Source organism: Eleutherodactylus coqui, chromosome 4 (genome assembly GCF_035609145.1).
Source record: "Eleutherodactylus coqui strain aEleCoq1 chromosome 4, aEleCoq1.hap1, whole genome shotgun sequence".
NCBI lineage: Eukaryota > Metazoa > Chordata > Amphibia > Anura > Eleutherodactylidae > Eleutherodactylus > Eleutherodactylus coqui.
The window spans coordinates 94,254,879-94,276,442 of NC_089840.1; the positions used below are offsets into that span (position 1 = coordinate 94,254,879).

General features: G+C 47.0%; 1 protein-coding gene across 3 annotated transcripts in view; it reads right to left on the reverse strand.

The window, feature by feature from the left end:
- The window catches only part of ASMTL (acetylserotonin O-methyltransferase like), a 66,407-nt gene that overhangs the window by 32,534 nt on the left and 12,309 nt on the right, over positions 1–21,564 (reverse strand). For all 3 annotated transcript variants that reach the window (XM_066599869.1, XM_066599867.1, XM_066599868.1), the window contains exons 3-8: positions 10,550–10,681; positions 8,394–8,441; positions 6,685–6,749; positions 6,531–6,595; positions 2,148–2,256; positions 634–1,042 (exon numbers count right to left, since the gene is read on the reverse strand). In XM_066599869.1, coding sequence (XP_066455966.1) covers positions 634–1,042; positions 2,148–2,256; positions 6,531–6,595; positions 6,685–6,749; positions 8,394–8,441; positions 10,550–10,681 — 828 coding nt within the window. The remainder of the gene's footprint in view (positions 1–633; positions 1,043–2,147; positions 2,257–6,530; positions 6,596–6,684; positions 6,750–8,393; positions 8,442–10,549; positions 10,682–21,564) is intronic.

Genomic DNA, 21,564 nt, shown 5'->3' on the forward strand with positions numbered 1-21,564 from the left:
AGCAGGCCATCAATATCAATTCAATGGGTGCTCGACTCTCAGCATCCTGCCTGATCAGCTGTTTGAAGGGGCTGCAGACTCTTTAATATGTACTCTGGCTCACGGGCTGGTTTGTATGTAGTAAACATACTGTTCGTTTTCTATGTTTTGCATGTCTGATTCACTCGCTTGCACTGTACGTTTAAAGTTTACAAAGGTCTCTGTATACAAGTACAAATATAATCCCCATGACACGCAATTATGCAAATATAATTTATAAAAAGTGAGACCCTTCCCTTTGATCACTGCCTCGCATGTCATTGGCTGCAGCGAGTCACATGACACATAGCAATATGTGTGGGCAAATTCCAATCTTCCAAGAAAATATATAGGTTTTGCGTATGTTTACAGACTTGGAGGACAACATGAAGTGCTCTGATGTCTGATTGATAAGTTTTTAATCAGGAGCTGCCAGATCAAACCTCCTGCAGGCAGCAGTTTATAGCGAAATGAATACTGGGGCAAGGGCATGTATCTCCTGATGTAAAAGGCTTGAGAACTGAGCAGTCAAGTACATAAAGCAAGTGGTCTTCAATCTACGGCTCTCCAGTTGTTCTGAAACTACAACTCCAAGCACAGTACAGATCATATTACCTTGGATGCTTTAAAACCATCAAGTAGGTCAGTTATTATGGACAGTTCCTGCGTACAGATTTTAGGCCTTTCATCAATCCCATTCTGAAGAGATGAAGTACAGGGCGTAGAGGATGCGGAGCTGCTAGCCTTACAAACGTGATCTTGCACTCCTTTGTTTGCCTTGCAGGTCTTGCTGGGAGAGGTGCAATCTTTTTCGATATCACTCAGGTTCTCAAAACTCTCGACATAAGGAATGGAGTCATGCTTCACCCTGTGTATGGCTTGTTTCGATGGTGGGTAGTACATCTCGGCCAACTTTTTGCAAAAGTGATTCAAGGGAAACCCAACTACATTTAGGAAGTCACCGTGCACGCTCTCTACCAGCATTCCTCCGAGAGACTGAATGCCATAGCCACCAGCTTTGTCCCTGATGAAGCAAACAAACAACAGTATTTTAATGTAACCTCTCCTTTCACACTTAGAGATGTTTGGTCCATTTGCAGACAAATTTTGCAACCTCCCTCCTCCACCCCACAAAACAAGAAAACACGATTTATTCTAGCTCCTACTGGTTTTAATAGATTGCATTTGATGCTTTCAGGTCTCTTACAGTCTGTCAGCCTTTGTGATGACTGAAAGATTGCAAGAAGAAGTGCAATAAAATATAGCCTGCTTATTCCTGTACGTCACAGGTCTTATATACCCATTTTAATTTTTTTAAAAACTGGCAACTTATTTATCCATCATATCCATTTTTTTTAATCCGTTCAGCCGCTGAAATACAAAAAATGACAATATCCATTCCTCACAGGTGATGAATGAAAACGGATGGCAAAAAGGATGGCGGCATTAAAGCCAATTTAATTGATAAATTACCACTCATACTGCTTACTTTCTATACAGAGGAGCTATTGAAGAATATCATTTGCCTCTCAAGGCCTTGTGAATATAGATTTACCTAAACAGCTGCTTTAAAAGAAGATGGTTGAGACTTTTCAAAATTTGGCAGGAAGCAGATATAGGGTTATAAAAGTCAGAAAAGAAAACATTACTCGGTTTTAAATATCCTAACGCTCCAGTGTCACCCCTCTGGTTCTGAAAGCATCTGCAGTGATGAACATCATATTGATCACTCACATGACTGCTGTAACTGAACCAATCACTGGCCTCGCGGTCATGTGTCATTCATGTGCACGTGACTGGCGAGGCCACTGACTGGCTGCAGCAGTCACATGGTTGATGAATGGCATTTGACCACTGCAAGAACTCTGGGAAATCAGCAACTGGGCATTTAAATGGGTGAGTAATTTTTTAAAAAAATCTTTCTTTCATACAGAGAGCTGTTCGCTGTCAAATTTGGACAAATATAAGACAACTCCTTAGAGTATAACAGTGCCAATCAGCTGAACAGACTTGCTACGTGCTGGAAACACACAGCTCCAGACATTGTGCCTCGGGCTGTGATGGTCCTGCTCGCACACTTCCCATGTACTTGCTCTGTACTGGATCATCATACTGCAATGCAGACTTACATTGGTTCTCCACTGTCAATATACTCCCACAGAAGGTCTTCTGACAGGTCTGCAAACTTAACTTTGGTTTCTTCATAAAAATCAATAATGTCAGTTTCCAAATGGTTATCTGAAACATTAATAAGTGTCAGATTATTATAAGTCCTGGCAACAAAGAAGCAGATTTTTATACACCATGTTGTCAAAAATATTTGGACACCCACCAATCCTGTGTGGTCAGATGGAGGGGATATGCAAAATGTGTTTTTTTTTCTGTTGCGAAGGACTAAGGCCATTAGTTATCATGAAGTCCATCCTCAATATATTTGGGTACAGAGACATTCTGGACAATGTGGCATTATCTCCCCTGGGGCAGAAGGTATAGCTAAGAGTCTCTACCAACATGACCAAGCACCATGTCGTACAGCACGCAGCGTTGAGGAGCAGAACATCTGCAAATTTCATTGGCCAGCCCAAAGTCCAGATCTCAATCCCATCAAGAATCTTTGGTACGAACTAGAACGTCATATCCAACCACACCCAACATGCCCATCATCCCCTGCATCACTATATGAAGCTCTCCTCGAGGAACGAAGGCAAATCCCTCCATACAACTATCCGAATTTGCTGGAAAACATGTCTAGGAGGGTTACTGCAGTCATTGGGACCAAAGGCGGCCGAACACCATATTGAAAATGTGAATAAAATCACATTTCACCACCTTTTGTCAACATAATGTATATTTACAAGATCAATTAATAATAATCTTCACCGGTAACGCAAGTTTCGTTCCCCAGATGCTGCTTTATTAGTGATTGATATTGTATGGACATCAAATGACAAGTCCTCATCCAGAGAGCGTGCATCAGTGCTCGGAAGTGCTCCCTTGTGAGTATAAGGCGGAGTGTCAGTGTGCTGCATCCATATACATTATTATATTATACATACAAGATCAGATATACATTAGGATTTCAACCTTTCAGTTGCATTCACATTGAAGGGATGAAATCTGCTGCAGATCTGCACCGAAATCTGTGACAAAATCCTTGGCAAATCAGCAATATGCAAACATACCCTTAGGCCTCATGTCCACGGGGAAAATCAGATCAGCTACAGATTTGTAACGTGGATTTGGGCTGCAGATCAGGGCGGATGCACTGTAATTGTCTTTATTTTTCATGCGGGAGATCAATTGAGCTATGTGCTCTATGAGCTCCCGCAGGCGTGATCCGCACTAAAATGGAGCATGTCCATTTTTTTTCATGCTCCAGAAATTTTTTAATTACCATCTGCGGGTATTTATCTACCATGCTCCATTTTCGTGCGGGTCTCCCGCAGGGAAAGCTCCCGCAGGCTTCTATTGAAGCCTATAGAAGCCATCCGGATCCGCGGGAGACCAAAATCGGAATTTACGCACCTGCTCCGGATCTTCCCTTCGCCGCGGCTTCATCTTCTCTCCGTCGCGGCCGGATCTTTTTTCTTCGGGCCGGCGCATGCGCGGTGCACGCAACCGACGTGCCCTGCGCATCCGCCGGGCCGAAGAAAGAAGATCCGGCCGCGACGGAGAGAAGATGAAGCCGCGGCGAAGGGAAGATCCTGAGCGGGCGAGAGGTGCGTTAATTCTTATTTTTATGCCTCATGTCTGCAGGGCAGGAGGGACCCGCTACGGATTCTCCATGGAGAATCCCTAGTGGGCCTGATTTTCCCCGTGGACATGAGGCCTTAGGTTGCCAAGGAAAATCTGCTGCACTTACAGTACAAGTCATATGGACAAGAGTTAAGAAATCTTGTCAGCATGGAGCATAAAAATTCCATGTAGAATCCACAGTATTTCAAATATTCTAAATCTGCAGCATGTCAATTTATCCTGCGGATTTTGACAGTGGATTTCAACTGTTGCAAATCCGTAGCAGATTTAGCCACTGCAGATTTTCTGTATGTAGTCGGCAATGAATAAAACCCATGTAAAGGTACCTTTATGGTGCCCGGACAAGTTTTTTGTTGCAGTTTTTGAAGAGAAAACCAGGTTCATAAAAGGAAGAGAAAGTTTAAAAGAACAGATAGAGACTTTTTTCACATCTATTCCTAAAAACTGCATAAAAAAACTTGATCAAAATCTACACATGTACAGACAGCCTTATAAAAAGCCGTCTATTATGACATTCAGCACTAATCTAAATCTAATAAGATCCAGCAGTTCCGGCACACAGAGGTCAATCTTATGATTATATGACCTGCTGTGTAATCACTGAGACAAATTAAAAATATAAGCCAACTAGGAAAAATACGATAGACATTCATTAAGAGATTAATGATCTGAGTGTACATAACTGCTGTTCATCAAATACTTATCTGTGGTTTTACCATGATTGCTAATCGGACTTCAAACTGTAGAATTGAAACTCTAATTGATCAATTTGTGTTTGGAGGATCATTACAAAAGTATTACCATTTATAATCATTTTATGGTTCGAGTATAGTGGTCCCCCAACACAAAATATTTATTGGTTCCCGAGGGACCACAGGATGTTGAAAGTATTGCATCCCGAGGTCATTGTAACTTTAGGGATCTATCTACATCTAAAAATCAGAAAATGAAGCAACTTTGCAACAGGGATTCATTACAAATGTCCTATAATTTTGTTTCTACAGCTCCTACGCAGACTATGTGTCTCCATGGCAATAAAAAACAAACAAATTTGGTAATCCTGTAGTCTTGATGTCTTAATTGTTTCTCATTTGTGACCTATTTTGTGTTAATGTAACATTTTTGGTTTGCCACAAGGAGAGAACAGTTACCAAGGAATAATGCCCTTTTTACACAGGCCGATTCTCGCTTGATCAAGCGAACGAGTTGGAGACGTCATCCCCGGCGCTCGGACAGTACATTTAAACTGCAGGATTCTCATTCACAAACGTGCGGTTCTCGCTCATCTGCCATTCAGCGTTTCACACTTCTATGGGAAACACTGAACGAGCAGTTTTTAAACTGCATGACAAGTGAACAAGCCGGCGCAGTTCCTCATTCGCCGTCCAGTCGTTGGCTGCGTTTAAACTGAACGATATTGTTCAGTTTTGCTTGTTTACATGACTTTCTAAACGATCATCGTTCACCTTAGGACTGCAGGGATCAGAGTACCCAGAGTGCTTGTTGTCTGTAACCATGGAGACACAGTCTGCAGATAAGCTGTTTTAGATGCATTGAGAGAATTAAGAAAAAAAAAAATAACTGCAAGGGTGGACATAACCTTCAACAATCTTTTGCTGCCAATCAGAGGCCGTAGCATCACTGCCCATTCTCCTGGCATCAGTGCTCATATCCTGGGCGACATGATGCCGGGAGTTCAGAACACTGATGCTGCAGCCTCTGGCGGGCAATAGTCAAGTGACATCCACTGTCATCACAGATTGGGAGGATCCCAAGGCTGCAGAGCTGGGTCACCTGGGCTGTGAAAACGTATGTACCATTTGTTCTATTATTTTAATTCATTCGGCTCTAATTTTAAAAGGTGAGTTTGTAACCCGAAATATCCCTTTAAAGAGGACCTGCCATGTCTCCAGATAGGTCTGCCTTAGTGAAAAATTGTATTCCCCAAGAAATAACAATTCTGAATCATCTTTTCTAAGAACTCTGGGTTGTGCCGTTACGGTTATTCCTATACCTTGACATCGCTAGGCGTTACCATTCCACTTGTCAAAGGGTGCGTTTCTGTATAGAGTCTGACACTGTCAGCACTGATTGGACACTGTAACCAAATGGAGACAACCCCCATCCCAACTGTTAACACCGAGTTGGCCATTCAATCATAAATTTCAAGGAGGAATAACAGGTGATCCTCACCACACATAAGAGAAGATGCTTCAGAATGCTTGTATTATAGTGCAAACAATTACTAACGTGATTCCCTGAAAATAAGACACTGTTTTATATTAACTTTTGCCCCCCAAAAAGCACAGTGTCTTATTTTCAGGGTGTGTCTTAATACTCCCCCCCTCTCAGTGAATGGCTGTGATTGGTTCATCAAGCACTGGCTCTGATTGGCTGAGGCAGCATTCCTTAACCAATCACAGCAATCTCTTGCTGGAGGTGGGGTATTCAAGCTCCGTTACCAGGAAGAGAATGCTCTCTCAGCGCCGAGGACTACACAGAAGACTGCCGGAGCGTTGCAGCCCAGTGTGAGGGAGCCGAATGAGAGTATTGTTAGTTTTTGTTGTTTCATGTAGTGTAGCTAGGGCTTATTTTTGGGGGAGAGCCTATATTTCAAGCCCCCCCCCCCCCCCCCAAAAAAAAAAAACAGGGTAGGTTTTATTTTGGGGGAAACACAGTATAACAAAAAAGACATCAGTAGCTGATAAGTCCTGTTTAAAAGCCAAATAGAAACTGAACCCAACTAACTAAAATACCTTCTTGACTGCTGCAGTGCACAATTACAACGCCCGTATAGACACTGTGTTCTTTACCACTCAACCTATGAGACATTGGAAAAGGGTTGTTAGTGTTACCTTTTGTTACATCATTCAGAAAGTGTACAAAAGAGTTACTAGAAAAGCCTCCAACCTTGATAACATATTATAAGCATCTTGTTTGTCAAACGGTTTTTCAAGGATTGTATCTTCCAGAGTCTGTAGAAAGAGAACGCTGTCATTACAAGCTGCCACATATGCATATAGAAGACAGAACTGAAGCCAAGATCTACAACAATGTCATGCCTGCGATGTAACCTGATAGCCACAACATAATAAAATTGGTGCACAGACATTTGGGTTGGAACGAATGTGCTGTACTGCGGCGTACAACACAAAACACTTCTTTACTGGGAATTAACCAAGGTCGACAGAAGAACTGCTTTGTATGAAGACTAGAATACAGTCATAGCTCATCAATACAACCAATGCAGCTATTGCGTGAGAGCTGTAACTCCTTGGCAACATGTGACATACATGTATATCGGATGTGCGCAGGGTTTTATGGAGCGAACTCAGGAGCCTAGCCTGTGGTCAAAAACAGCCAACTTCAATGATAATGGTTAACCATTTAATTTTATAGAAGGCTCACTTTTTAACAAGAAAAATTCTTGATAAAAGTGTGGGCATCTTATGCTGTGAAGTGCTAGACACTGACTGCTCTGACTGGTGGTAGTGCGGTATAAAAGGGGGTAGTGAAGCAGAAGGCACTGCAGCTTGTCCTCCGCTCTCCCATGCTGCCTGGGACACTTCAGACAAGTCCTGATCGTCTCAAGGAAGAGGAGGTTAATTCCAATGCTGATGTCCGCTGCTGACCAGTGTGACCACACTCGCTGACTTAATCTTCCAATTACAAGTCAGTGCGTGCCCATTTACAAGGTGCTGCTGGAGGGAGGGGGAATGGCTAGCAGCACCGTGGACATGGTTTCCTTTCTGCCAGCCCTAATGAGTGAGGGTGCAAGCAGGCATTGCATCCAGAGACACAGATTTTGGGCACGCTGCTCCTGTAGCTTATATTTTACCAGATAATTACACTTTAAGGTTTATCCTTGGGAGTCTTGCCTTCTACATGTAGACAAATACCAAAAGCACAGCACTGTACAAGCCACAGGGCAGTGGAAGGGTGAGGGTGCTTCACGTAGTGCAATATTCTGCACGTCTGACATGCTGTGGATCTTGCCATTTTTATATCAGCAACAAGTTTTTGGTGCAGACTTTCCCGCCACTTGCGAAAGCACCCGTAGGCCTTGAAAACAATGGGTGCTGAGATGCGAGAGAACACAGCAAAATAGAACATGCCACCATTTGTTTCACCATCGCGTAGCAGTGCCATGTAGGAAAACCTCACTCGTGTATGACCCCATTCGAACGAATGGGATTCATATTTGCGTGAGATGTGTGCATCTCGCAACGTGCAAATCCCGCGCAATTCTGCCCATATGAAGACAGCCTTAAGCTGCTGCTGTCTCACATGGTGATGTGGAAACTGGTCTTTGATTTTCTGCATGAGGGGCCACACTGTAATTGCATCTGTATATCAATTGTGAAATATACATAAGACTATAGCCTAGGCTAGTCAGTGACAGTAACCCCACCGCTTTCTTAAACCACCAATTGCATACTGAAATTAAAAAGTGACTAGTATGGGTTGCAGCAACAAAACGAGACTGAAAATTTTTGTGGTCCATCTCAAGTTTGCCTAAGACCTCCAAGTACTCTAGACAGCTAGGGGGTAACAAACACATACATAAATGCATGTAGATTAATATGAAGACTGCTGACACGTACTTCTGTCCTACTTACCACTATTGTGTCTGCCCCAATGACTATATCAGGAGTTTTCAGGTGCTTCTAAAAACAAAAAGCAAGAAATCAAACTCAGTTCTGAATGGTGAAGTGAGATTTAATAAAGCAACACAAGGCTTCTTTTACAGGGCTACTTTTTGCAGTGTCCCCTGGTGGCATACATGGGGAAGATTTCACAACATATAGCACCAACGGATCCCACTGTATGGGCATACCATGGCATTGGTCTTAGAGGCTCCATGTGAGATATGCATTTTTTACTGGATTTTGCTGCATGGAATAGTGCACTATTTCATACAGAGAAAAACACTTTACTGAGTGTCCTTGTCAGGTAAATGACAGCCCATGTATATGTTTGTTATATGCATCAGCAGAGGTCAAAGTGCATATATCAAATGTGCACTGCAGCCGTGGTGTGGATGTTATAGGATTGTTAATAGGGGTTTTCCAGGCAAATACTACCGATGACCTATCCTCAGGATAGGTCATCAGTAGTTGATCGGTTGGAGTCCTTCTCATGGTATACCTGCCCTTCAGCTGTTCAGGGGTCCGCTGTCACCATACACAGGGGTACGGGGCAGAAGCAGATCACTCAGAACACTGTGTAGTGGCTGGAACTGGTAATCACAGGGCCAGCTGTCATTGATTTTAAAGGGAGCTGTGCCTCCAATTACCAGTGCTGGCTACTACATAGGGGTCAAAGCGATCGGCTCTATTCCATACCTTGTGTATTTTGTTGGTGACAGCGCGTGTCGGAATAGCTGATCAGTAAGGATCCCAAGTGACAAACAATGAACCATTGATGACCTATCCTGACAATAAGTCATCAATAGTATTTGCCTGGAAAACCCCTTTAAGGGCTACCGCAAGATTGAAGCAGTTCCTTCTACTTCTCTAGAGTTTTCACTTTGTCTCAACTGTGCTGGGAAGTGCAGACAACTTCATACTTCGATACCACTGTATACTAAAAATACTGGGGCAGATTTAGAACAGCAGCTTTGCCGAATGATAAATCTGTTGAATTTTAAGACTATCTAGCCCAAGTTTAGACCACTTATTGGTTGACTTCATTTACAAACATTTTACCAAAATAATGGCAAAATTCATGGCAATTTGGCACAGTTTTTGTTGCAATTTAGGCCATGCCCCATTTTCGGACAAGTCGGAAGAACTGTCTGAAAGTGTCTATATTAAAAAAAAAAAAAAGCATATAGCTAATGTAGCACAAAGCAAGCAAGACAGTTTCTGGCTTACTTTACCCAGACAACTGCCGTATTTTGCAAAGTAAATAAGCCCTTTGCGGTACGTGTATTTTTGTATAAATGGGAGTCAATAGCAGACATCTACAGCTGGAGATTCATCCATTCTGTGGCAGGTTTCATGTGGTATCACTGAACATAGAACCCAGACATGCTCTGAGCTCAAGCTACAGAAGAGAGTGGAAGGTAAAAGTTTCTTCATAGTAGTCCATGAGAGTTAGGGTCCATTTAGATGGGACGAGTGTCGGGCAAACGATGCCCAACAGTCGTCCTCGCTACCGTGCTGTACTGCTGGCTCGCTCTCAGAGCAGCCAGCAGTGGAGCAGGGAGTCTGCAGGAGATTTCTCTCCTCATGCTCCCCCGCCCCCTGCATTGACGTAACATAGTGGCAGTTCAGTACTGAACGGCTGCTATTTACACTGAATGATGAGCGATCAGCTCATGGTCCATAGTTTATTCTGCATAGTGTAAATAGCAGCCGTTCAGTATTGAAGGGCCACTTTGTTAAGTCAATAGAGAGGGGCGGGGGAGTGCGAGCAAAGAAATCTCCTCCTACCGCCCCGCTGTGAGCCAGTGATACTAGCTTCCGTGCAGGTGAACGGGAGCTAGCATGTGCGGGGACGAGTGTCAGACATCGTTTGCCCGACATTCATCCCGTCTAAATGGGGTAAACATAAACAGCCAAGCTCCTGGACCCCACCTATCAGACACTTTCATAAAGAGAAAAGCAACAATCTGACTGGTTACTATGGGCAATTTCTCCAACTTACCCATATTTTCATACGTTCCTTGGCTGTTATTTAAATCTGAAAATGCACTTTTGCATTCCAATTCTAGTCTAAACACTTGTAACAAGTAAATTAGAAACTGCAAGCAAAATAAGTTCACACCAACCACATGCATTCTTCTGGCGACTTCCAGGGCCTTCTGTTTGGCGGTTTCAACTGCATATCCATATGGAGCAGAAAACAAGGACTTGTCAAGCGTCTCCTTGAACCAAGATGGAACCACTTCAAAACGAAGACCCTGCAATATGAAGTTAAAGGGAATAAAAAAAGAATATAAACCATTTTAAACACGCTTTTTTATCAGTGGAACCAAGCTAACTAAGATGACACTTATTTATTAAGACCATATTCATATGACAATTTGTAAGTCGTAGAATCAACTTTTGTAGGCTGTCCCAAACAAAATCTTGTGGCGGCGCTGGACTGCCTGACCTCAAACTGTACCAAACTGCGTCTATCCTCACCAGATTATTCGACTAGCACTATTCAAGGCAGTCTAAGCAGTGGGGGGCTTGGAGACTGCTCTGACGTGGCCTTATATTCATACATTACCTTGGTTAACCCCCCAAAAATACACCCCCTACACTATCACATTTCCTTCTTTCAGCCCCCTGTTTGGACATCGGGGGTGATCTTGTTAATTACAATGGCCCCGCTTTTTCACAATCCATCCTTTTCCCCCAGGACAGATATGACAGAATAATCTTACATTTTTGTGCTGGCAGGCATCAGAAGAGGTTAGACTGGGAGACTTTGTTGTATGAACATCCTTACCTGTATTATCGGTACTTTAAGATAATTGCCCAGATAAATGTATTTCGTGGTTGGAGTACCATCAGTTAGCCTTAGGGCCAACTCTGAAATCTACCAACTGCAAACTCCTTCAACTCCCATAGGAGGTGCCATCTACTCAGAAGTACCCCCAACACATTGCCTTTCTAAAAATGGGATTTTTTACGTACCATAAAATCCTTTTCTTGAACAGCAATACAGAAATCGGGAATATAGTGGGTAGTAAGCTGCCACTAGGAGGCGACAAAAAGCTTGAACAAAAGGTGACTCCTCCTGTCAGCTATACCCCTTCCTGCCTGCTGGGAAAAGTCAGTTTTAACTTTATGTCCAAAGGAGGTCAGACATGCTCTCGCAAAGACACTTCCTGCCTGCTGGGGAAATTCAGCAATTAGTGGTAGAAGTCCTAGCAGAGAAGCACAACCAAATGCCATGACATACAATTGTGAAACACGATAACACGGTACAAATCAGCATGATACTAGTGACATCATGTGAAATCTGAGAACCGAGGGCTCCAACAGGGAGCCACATAACCTGGTATCACAATAAAGGGAGGGTGCTGCATCCCCGACATCCGGTCAAGAAAGGGATTTTAGAGTAAAAAAAAAAAAAATCCCATTTTCTTGTCAGGAATATCAGGGATACAGTGGGACTTACACAAGCAGTTCCCTTGGGTTGGTATTACAATGTGCGTCCGCTGTCAGACCACAGCTGATTGTAGAACTTTTCGGCCAAGGGCGGCATCAGCTGATGCCGCCACATGCACTCTTTGAAATTTGGTGAAGGTGTGCATAGAGGACCACGTAGCAGCCTTACAAACCTGCACGGCAGATGCCCCATAGCGCATTGCCCATGATGCTCCTACAGCCCTTGTCGAGTAAACAGTCACAAAGGGTGAGTCTAGCCCTTGGCCTTATATGCCTCAGCCACCACTGAATAAATGCAGCGCAAAACCATGCCCTTGGAGCAGGCTTGACCACGATGCGCTCCCTCGGGAAGCACAAATAGGGCATCCGAACGCTGATACGAGGCTATCTGTGCCAAGAAAATTCTCAGAGCTCGGATGAGATCGAGTTTGTGAAGGGCACTCCCCATCCGATGCAGCGGCTGCGGACAATAGCAGGGCAACGCAATGTCCTCAATGACATTGAAAATTGAAACCACTTTTTGCAAAAAAAGATTGGGAAGCAGGACCATTTTGTCCTGATGAAAAACCACGAACAGTGGTACAGCTGAAAGTGCCGTCAATTCCGACACCCTTCGAATGGAGGTGATAGCCACCAGGAACAGCACCTTGATCATCATGCGAGTCGACACTTCCACAAGGGGTTCAAAGGGATGTCGCTGTAGAGTATCCAGCACCAAGTTGAGAGGTGAACGGTACAGCATAGCTATGTGCGCCATCTCCTGTATAAAGGTGCGGACCGATGGAAGACCTGCCAGCGGTCTCTGGAACAAGATGGTAAGGGACGAAACCTGACCATTAAGGGAACCGAGAATGAGTCCCAACTCTAACCCAGCCTGCAAAAAGGCAAGGGTCTTTGGAAGGGAGAACTGCATGGTATGCCCGGATTGACGTACGCACCAGGCGAAGAAGCGCCTCCAGCCCAGATAGTAGATCTTCAAAGAAAACTGTTTCCGTGTCCTAATCACAGTGCGGAAAACCGATCAGTGAATCCTCGGGCTCTCAACACCGTGAAATCAACTTCCACGCCGTCAAACGCAGCATTGGTAAATGCTGGTGGAAGAAGGGCCCTGGCAAAAGGAGATAGTTGCGGAGCAGGAGATGCAACGGCATGTCGACAAGCAGATCCATTAATTCGGCATACCATGCCCGATGTGGCCAATCTGGAACGATGAGCAGCCCCGGAATGTGTTCCCTCTTGATGACCCCATGTAACAGAGGGAACATGGGAATAGGTATGGAAACTGCAACCCGACCATGGGAAAATGAGGGCGTCCACTGCTAAGGCCCAAGGGTCCTGGGAGCTTGATACGAACTGCAAGACCTTGCGGTTGAGCCTGGAGGCCATGAGGTCCACATCTGGCCGTCCCCAACAATGACAAAGTTGCTGAAAGATGTCTCGTGCAAAGTTGAGAATCAACAAATAAATTGCCCAAAGCTCCAGGACATTTATTGGGAGACGCGCTTCCGCTGTGGACCACAGGCAGGCACTGGGTCATGTGAGGAGGGATCGTGTCCACCCCCCCCCCCCCCCCCTGAATGGAAACAGAGGGCCACTGGCTAAGGCCCAGTTCCTGAGGCTGAAACACCTGACACTTTGCAGATGGTAGAGACACACGTGCCTGCACAGTGTTCAGGATCATCCCTAGGAATTCCAGACGTTGCGAGGGGACGAGCGATGACTTGGCATAATTTACCTTCCAGATGAACCATTTCAGAGTGAGTAAGGACATGTGCAAACTCTCCAGGCTGGCCGTGCATGATGGACCCTTAATGAGGATATCGTCCAGATAGGGTATGGCTATGATTCCCTTGTAGTAAAGGAGTTCCATCATCTAAGCCAGATGATTCGACGACCTATCACTGACGATGACGAGGCATGTGCTACCAATCAGACTCGGCATCTAGGGTGGCGTTACAGACGAAACTGACGCCTACCTCTAGTTGTGCGTAAAGAACTTCCGCTTGTGGAAAGGCAAAGGCCAGGAGGCCCTCTCGAAGTTGTTTGGCCCATGCAACAACATTGTGACATAGCCATGTTGCTGCTAACACCGGTCGCAGAGTAGAACCAATGGATTCAAAAATCGCCATGGATTCCATCCTCCTATCACCCGGGTCAGAGAATGACGCGCTGTCCTCCACCAGAATGGTGGTATGCTTGGATAAGCGGGCAATCTGCGGGTCCACCATAGGGGGAACAGACCACTTCTGGAACAAATCCTGCGGAAAAAGATAAATGACATCAAAAGCTTTCAACTTGAGCAGGACGTCCGTCAAGCTTTTCCCATTCCAGCGAAAGCGCTTTCTTAAACTCCTTGTGTCAGGAAAAAGTTTAGGAGCCCGCCCATTGTGACTGCAGGAGTGAGCCTCCTGATCGACAGAGGAGTGCCCAACTTCTCCAACACACTAGGGCACACACCCGGCGTAGGAAAATGGAGGGGGCGTGGCCTAAACGAACCCAAATCCAGGGGCTCAATTTTCAGCAAAGCCGGAGGCCTCCAAGTACCAAGACCAAGCGACTGAGGGCAGGGGAGACAGGGCATGCCAGAGTAGAGGGTATATGGGAGTGCTGAGCTGTGGTTGTAGCAGATGCAATGGCAGCCAGTAGTGAGAAAATGGGGACGGTGGAAAGGTAAAGCCCGCATCCCTGCACTAACCTGGAGGCTAACCCAGCTGGGTACCCCTGTAGCCTCTATATTCCAATGGGCTCCTGCAGCTTCCACTTTGAGCGGGCAAATGGAGCCTGGAACTCCTCTGTGTAGGTCACACTGTAATCATTTTTAGGAGAAAAACAAATGCGCTACGAGGCTGCTTGTTTCCCACTCGGAAGACCTAAGCCCACAAATCCTGCGTCTTTGCAAAATAAAAAAAATTTCTCGCGGACATGGGAGAGCATGTCTGACCTCCTTTGGACATAAAGCTAAAACTGACTTTCACCAGCAGGCAGGAAAGGGTATAGCTGACAGGAGGGGGGCAACTTTTGTTCAAGCTTTATGTCCCCTCATAATGGCAGCTACTACCCACTTTATCCCCGATACGATATCTTGCTCGCTGATGTTCCTTCAGAGAACCCTGCCTTTACTGGCTCCTGAGAAAGGCAACGGTCTTTCTATTCTGATGAAGGTTTGGACAAGGTGTTTGCACAATCAAAAATTTCCCTTCCCTGTGCGGCGCAAGATAAAAACTATAAACTGCCCATTAGGTGGCATCAGTGTCTAGACCTCATTCATCACATCTTCCCGACAGTCTCCAACTCCTGCTAGCATTGTAGCCCTGCAAAGGGGACCCTGCTTCACGTGTGGTGGAAGTGCCCAGACCTCAAAACATTTTTGGAAAGCGGTCTATCTGATTATGAGAAAGTAGCATCATGCTCCGCGGTGGTGATCCCTCAAGCGGACCTACTCTGTATTATTCCGGGCTCCCTCTCTTACATGACAAAAGGCCTCCTGTGACATTTCTTGACTGCTGCATGTGCAGTAATCCCTTGGCACTTGCGCAGTACTCAGACGTCATTTGTGATAAATTTCATTCAGGAAATGAATCACCTAATGCACATAAAGAAACCAGTGGCCAAGGATTCATAAGACCCCTGCAAAAACAATTGCCTATGGCTTCCCTGGTCCTCTTCACAGGATACTAGCGACCTTCAGAATTTTTTTGTACGGGATACACAGATGCTGGGAGGCATTCCCCATGGGTTTGCACCTATTCCCCCCCCCCCCCCCCCCCACACTCTTTTCTTAATCTTCCATGGTTTTCTCTTGTCCTTCTTTTAATATTCTCCTCTCTTCTACTCCAGTGTTCCTCTCATTTATGGTTAATTGTTTTATGGGTGTGCTGGCCCTGTGGGTGAGCACACACAGGAGGTTGGGGACTTCCGGGTTTTTGCCTTGCAATTTTACCCTAGTTACTACCAGTGCCTAAAGCCATCATCTAACAACTGGCCACTATCTAACGAACTACCTACTTACCTTCATTGGTCTCGTAGACTCTGGATTCTTGACTCTGTCTCTTGTATACCTACCCTAAGAATACTCCTAGTGATGTAATGTGGTCATTATCATTTTGTTCATGACTTGGACTTTCCTGTTCTACTTTATTGTAATCCAAAACTCAATAGACAGATTAAACCTATAGACATCTTTAGGCTATATTCAGATGGCCATATTCAGATGGTACCCCATTAACTGCATGTCCTACTCTCTTCCATGAAAAGGGATGAGAATAGGACATGCAGCACTTTTTGTTTTTCACACGGACAATTGGTCTATGTGGAAAAAACGAATATTTTTGGTATAACTTACCGTAAAATCTCTTTCTCGTCACGTTCATTGGGGGACACAGCCAGACCATGGGATATAGCCACTGCCACTAGGAGGCGACACTAAGCAAAAGTGTTAGCTCCTCCCACCAGGCTATATCACCCCTGCAGGCACTCAGCTAATTAGTTTGTATGCAAGCAGTAGGAACAGCCAGTGGGAGTACACAAAAAATTTTTACACTTTAACGTAAACCAAGGAAAGACATACCAGTCTTCTGGATATATATCTCGTCATTTGTGACCTGAGACCAAAGGGCTCCGCCCTGCTACAAAGAAATTAATCCTTGGGAGGGTGCTGTGTCCCCCAATGAACGTGACGAGAAAGAGATTTTACGGTAAGTTATACCAAAAATATTCGTTTCTCGTCCGTATCATTGGGGGACCCAGCCAGACCATGGGACGTACAAAAGCAGTCCTGGAAATAAAAGGGTGGGAATTCCCAGAAAAAAAGGTCCCAGTAGTCAGGGGGCTGCCGCCTGTAGAACCCTTCTACCCAGGGCAGCATCCGCTGACGCATATGTATGGACCGTATAGAATTTTGCAAATGTATGCAGGGACGCCAAAGTGGCTGCCCTACATACCTGTAATGCTGAGGCTCCATGCTGAACCGCCAAGGAAGCCTCCACTGCCCCTTGTAGAGTGGGCCGCTATCCGGAATGTTTGCTAGTGAGAAAACGCATGAGATGTATATGGCGGTCTTCACACCAGCTAAAAAAAAAAAGCGTCTCCATATGCGATAATAAATTCTCGAGGATGTCGGCTTCCTGGCTTGGACCATAATTCGGATAATTGCTTTCGAAAATACCCGTTTTTTTTTTTGTTTTTTTTTCAATATCGTGGTCTCAACGGCCAGGCCGTCAAACGAAATGACTTTGGATTCGGGTGGAAGATTGGTCCTTGTGATAGTAGGTCCTCCCGTTCTGGGAGTGGCCACGGAGCGTCGGCCAACATTTCAATTATGTCTGGATACCATGCTCGCCTCGGCCAATCCGGAGCGACCAGGATTGCTGGTCCTCCTTCCCTCTTGATCTTCTTTAATATCCTCGGAATGAGTGGAAGAGGAGGAAACACGTATGGTAGTCTGAACCCTGCCCACGAGACCAGTAGGGCGTCCACTGCTACCGCCTGAGGATCTCTTGAGCGTGCCACGAAAGGGAGAACCCTGTAATTTAGTCTGGAAGTCATCATATCCACGTCCGGGGTGCCCCAGCGCTGACATATCGCTTGAAAGACCTCCGGATGCAGCTGCCATTCGCCGGAGTCCACTGTCTTTCAACTGAGAAAATCCGCTACCCAGTTTTCTACCCCCGGGATGTGAACTGCCGATATGGACTGTAGATGTTTCTCCGCCCAGCTGAGTATGCCGGATACCTCTGTCATTGTTCTCGCACTTCTTGTGCCTTCCCGGCGGTTGATGTATGCCACTGCCGTGGCATTATCTGTCTGGACTTTCACATCCTTTCTGTTAAGCTGTGGATGGAAAAACTGCAGTGCTCGCCGTATGGCTCGCAGCTCCAGGACGTTTATCGGTAGCCTTGCCTCGTCCTGTGACCACCTCCCCTGGGTGGAGTGTCCCTCCAAAGTTCCGCCCCAGCCGTAACAACTGGCGTCCGTGGTCAGTATCCTCCACTGTCCTGGAAACAGTGACCGACCACCTTGGATTCTCCGGAGACTCGTCCACCATCTCAGGGCAAGGCGAACCTTTGGTGTTATGGAGATTCGCTGGTCTAACGTCCACTGCGACCTGTTCCAGTGTGCCAGAATGAAATGCTGGAACTCCCTGGAATGAAACTGTGCGAATGGTATGGCCTCGAAGGAGGCTACCATCATGCCCAGTACTCTCATGCAATACCTGATGGTTGTTTGCCTCCCCTAAAGTAGCGGGCGCACCTTGTTGACCAGTGTTACTGCTTTTGCTTGCGGCAGGCGAATCTGGTGCTTCTTGGTGTTGAACACCATCCCCAGAAATTCCAACTGTTGGGTTGGTAGTAGACATGATTTCTCGTGGTTTATGACCCAACCAAATTCCTCCAAAGTCTGAAGTGTGATTCTCAGGCTCTCTAGATTGCCTTCCTGGTCTGGAGCCTTCACCAGTATGTCGTCCAGGTAAGGGATGGCCATCACCCCCCTTGTATGGAGTAGTGCCATTACCGCTGCCAGCACCTTTGTAAAGACTCTAGGGGCTGTCGAGAGCCCGAATGGCAGCGCTACAAATTGGTAATGGTTCCCCTGGACCTCGAAGCGTAAAAACTGCTGGTGAGAGTCGCGAATTGGAATATCCACTGACGCCAGGAACTCCCCCGGTTCCATAGACGCTATTACCGACTTGAGGGACTCCATCCTGAAATGTCTTGCTTTGATGTAATGATTTAGCCTTCGTAAGTCGAGGACCGGTCTGACTCTGCCATCCTTCTTGGGAACTATGAAGAGATTCGAATAAAAACCCCTTCCGTGCTGACACCCCGGCACCGGCACCACTACTCCCTGCGCCAACAGTTGTTTTATTGCCTGGTGCAGCTGTGTTGCCTTTCCTGGGTCCTTCGGTATCCTGGATCTGATAAAATGCTCCCGTGGCAATGTTGCAAATTCGATGGCATACCCTCGTGAGACGACCTCCTGTACCCAGGCGTCGGTCACGCGGGCTAACCATACATTCTGGAACCCCAAGAGCCTGCCCCCCACCCTGTAAATAGCGGGTGGGGAAAGACCCTCAAACTGATACTCCCGTCCTTGCGCCCGTAGGTGCCTCGGAGCGAGTCTTGGGCAAAACAATCTCTTGTCTGACAGGGATGACACTGCAGACGCTTCCTCCTCCTCCAGACCGCTACTACCCCCCGAAAAACCGTGCGGAGGCTGATCTTGGTCTGCAGCTTGAAGAGTTGAGGAGCATGAGGCCAGTGAGGGATCTGATCTAGCCGCCCTCCCTGTATGCAGAGACCGCTTAGAAGCTTCCCTGGACCTATGATACGTCCGGGATGCTTCCCTGGAACCAATAGGAGCATGAAAAGACTCTCTAGATTGTTGAGACCTAGAAGATCTGGATGACCTTCTGTACCGACAAGACCTGTGAGAAACCCCTTCAGAGCTGCGGGATCTCCGCCTTTTGCGCGACCCTCCCTGAAAACGCTCCGGGGAAGACACCTCTGAATCGGATTCTAATCGGCGCAATATTGCGGCCGACGATCTGGCTAGTCCCGACACTGCAGCGGCCAGTGATCTAGCCCATTCAGGCTCGGTTACCTGCTCTACAGGGGCGGCGGGGGGCACCGGGGTCCCTGGAGCTGATCGCACTGGGTTACAGGCTACACAGCGGAGCTCCGCCTGACCGCTTGGGAACTTAGCGTTGCATAACGTGCACACATAGTATTTCGCCCTCCCCATAGCCTGACTGGAACCCTCTGGTCTAGGGTCAGACATGAAGCAATCCACACCTACAGATAACCGCAAGGGAGTGGTGGGAATAGGGGTAGGGTGTCTCCGTGTACTGCTGAGAGCAAGTACCCGCAGGGGTTAGCAAACACAGGGGAGAGCTGCCTTGGCAGGGCTTACCCCGTCCTGCGGTTGTCCTGGCCCAGCTGGAGCTTCTGGGACCTGGCGGCCTTCTCTGTGGTAAAGACGCTGGAAGCTGCCGCCGCTGGCGACTGTCGCTGCTGGCGACTGTCGCTGCTGGCGACTGTCGCTGCTGACCGATGGGTGCTGCTGACCGATGGGTGCTGCTGGCCGATGGGTGCTGCTGGCCGATGGGTGCTGCTGGCGACTGTCGCTGCTGACCGATGGGTGCTGCTGGCGACTGTCGCTGCTGACCGATGGGTGCTGCTGACCGATGGGTGCTGCTGACCGATGGGTGCTGCTGACCGATGGGTGCTGCTGACCGATGGGTGCTGCTGACCGATGGGTGCTGACTGGAGCTTGCTGATTGTAGAACAAACCGCACTGCCAGGAGGTGCTTGCGGTTTGGAGAGAAACACCTGCCGCAGTAAGTGCCAATTGCAAGAAGTGGAGCTGCTCACTAGTAAGTAGTTCCTTGTAAGAGCTACTGGGAGCGGCCATCCTCTCTGCTGGCCGCCTCCCTGAAAGTCCCGCCCGGCTGGGGGTGGGCGTGGCCTGCCCCGGAAGTCCAAACGCATCACAGGAAGTGCTAGGTGCACCACACTAATGCGTCCCCGTGGCCGGCGCCCCGCCCCCCGGGGCGCCGCAGCTCACTCTGCAGCCTGCTCCTTGTCCCACAGCCGTGATCCACTGCCCGCAGCCGCAGCAGTCACCCACAACCATACATTCCTGTGGTCGAGCATCCACCCCCTCCCAGCCTTGGCCGGTAAGCACCCAGCTCCCCCTTTTCAGCAGTGTCTCTGGATAGAGAGGGGAGAGTGGAGAGGGGGAGGGGGGGGAAGGGCATAATCCCATATGTACTGAATTAGGCAGAGGAGAGAGGGGGAGATAGGTAAAGAGAAGGAGTAAATGCACCTGAACTCCTTTCCCCAGGACCTTCCAAGGTGGTTGGGGTCCTCTGAAGGGGTTCCTGGCAGCCGACCGCAGACTTGGAGGGAGGCTTGAAGTTCCGTTCCCTTCTCCCGGATACGCTCCCTTCTCTCCATCTGTGCTCCAGCAGTGTTCCCCCCTGCGCTCGCCGTCAGAGAGGGGCGCTGCTCCAGAGGGGGGAACCCTATTGCTGGCGGGCCAACGACGCCAATGCACATAGGCAGGGTCGTGCCACCTTTTCTTCGCTGGGTAGGGCGCCGCAGAGTGGTGGAGACACCATCTGCCTGCGCCCTCCCCGGGAGTACAGGAAAGCCAGGGAAAAGCCCCGACTCCCCGTATGCCCGCCATAAAGTCCTCCTGGACCTGACATGTCTGCCTCCTTGCTAGACACTAAGCTAAAAACTAATTAGCTGAGTGCCTGCAGGGGTGATATAGCCTGGTGGGAGGAGCTAACACTTTTGCTTAGTGTCGCCTCCTAGTGGCAGTGGCTATATCCCATGGTCTGGCTGGGTCCCCCAATGATACGGACGAGAAAACAAAACAATGGGCTATAATGGGTCTATGCGCTGTCTGTGGCAACTATATGTAGCAAACTAACTCCAATATCCAACATTTAGCATTTATCTGATGGATAGGTAATGGGTATTAAATTGAGAAGATTATTTTGGAACAAAGATAGTTTGAAGCAGAATGTTGAACACATCATGAACTTCTAAAGTCAAAGTTTCAAAAGAAGTTGAAGCGAAAAAGCTACAAGAAAAAAAAATCCTTAAAGTAATCAAAGAAAACCAATTTCAGATGATTGCGATAGATCCAGATTAAACGATATGATTATGGGATATGA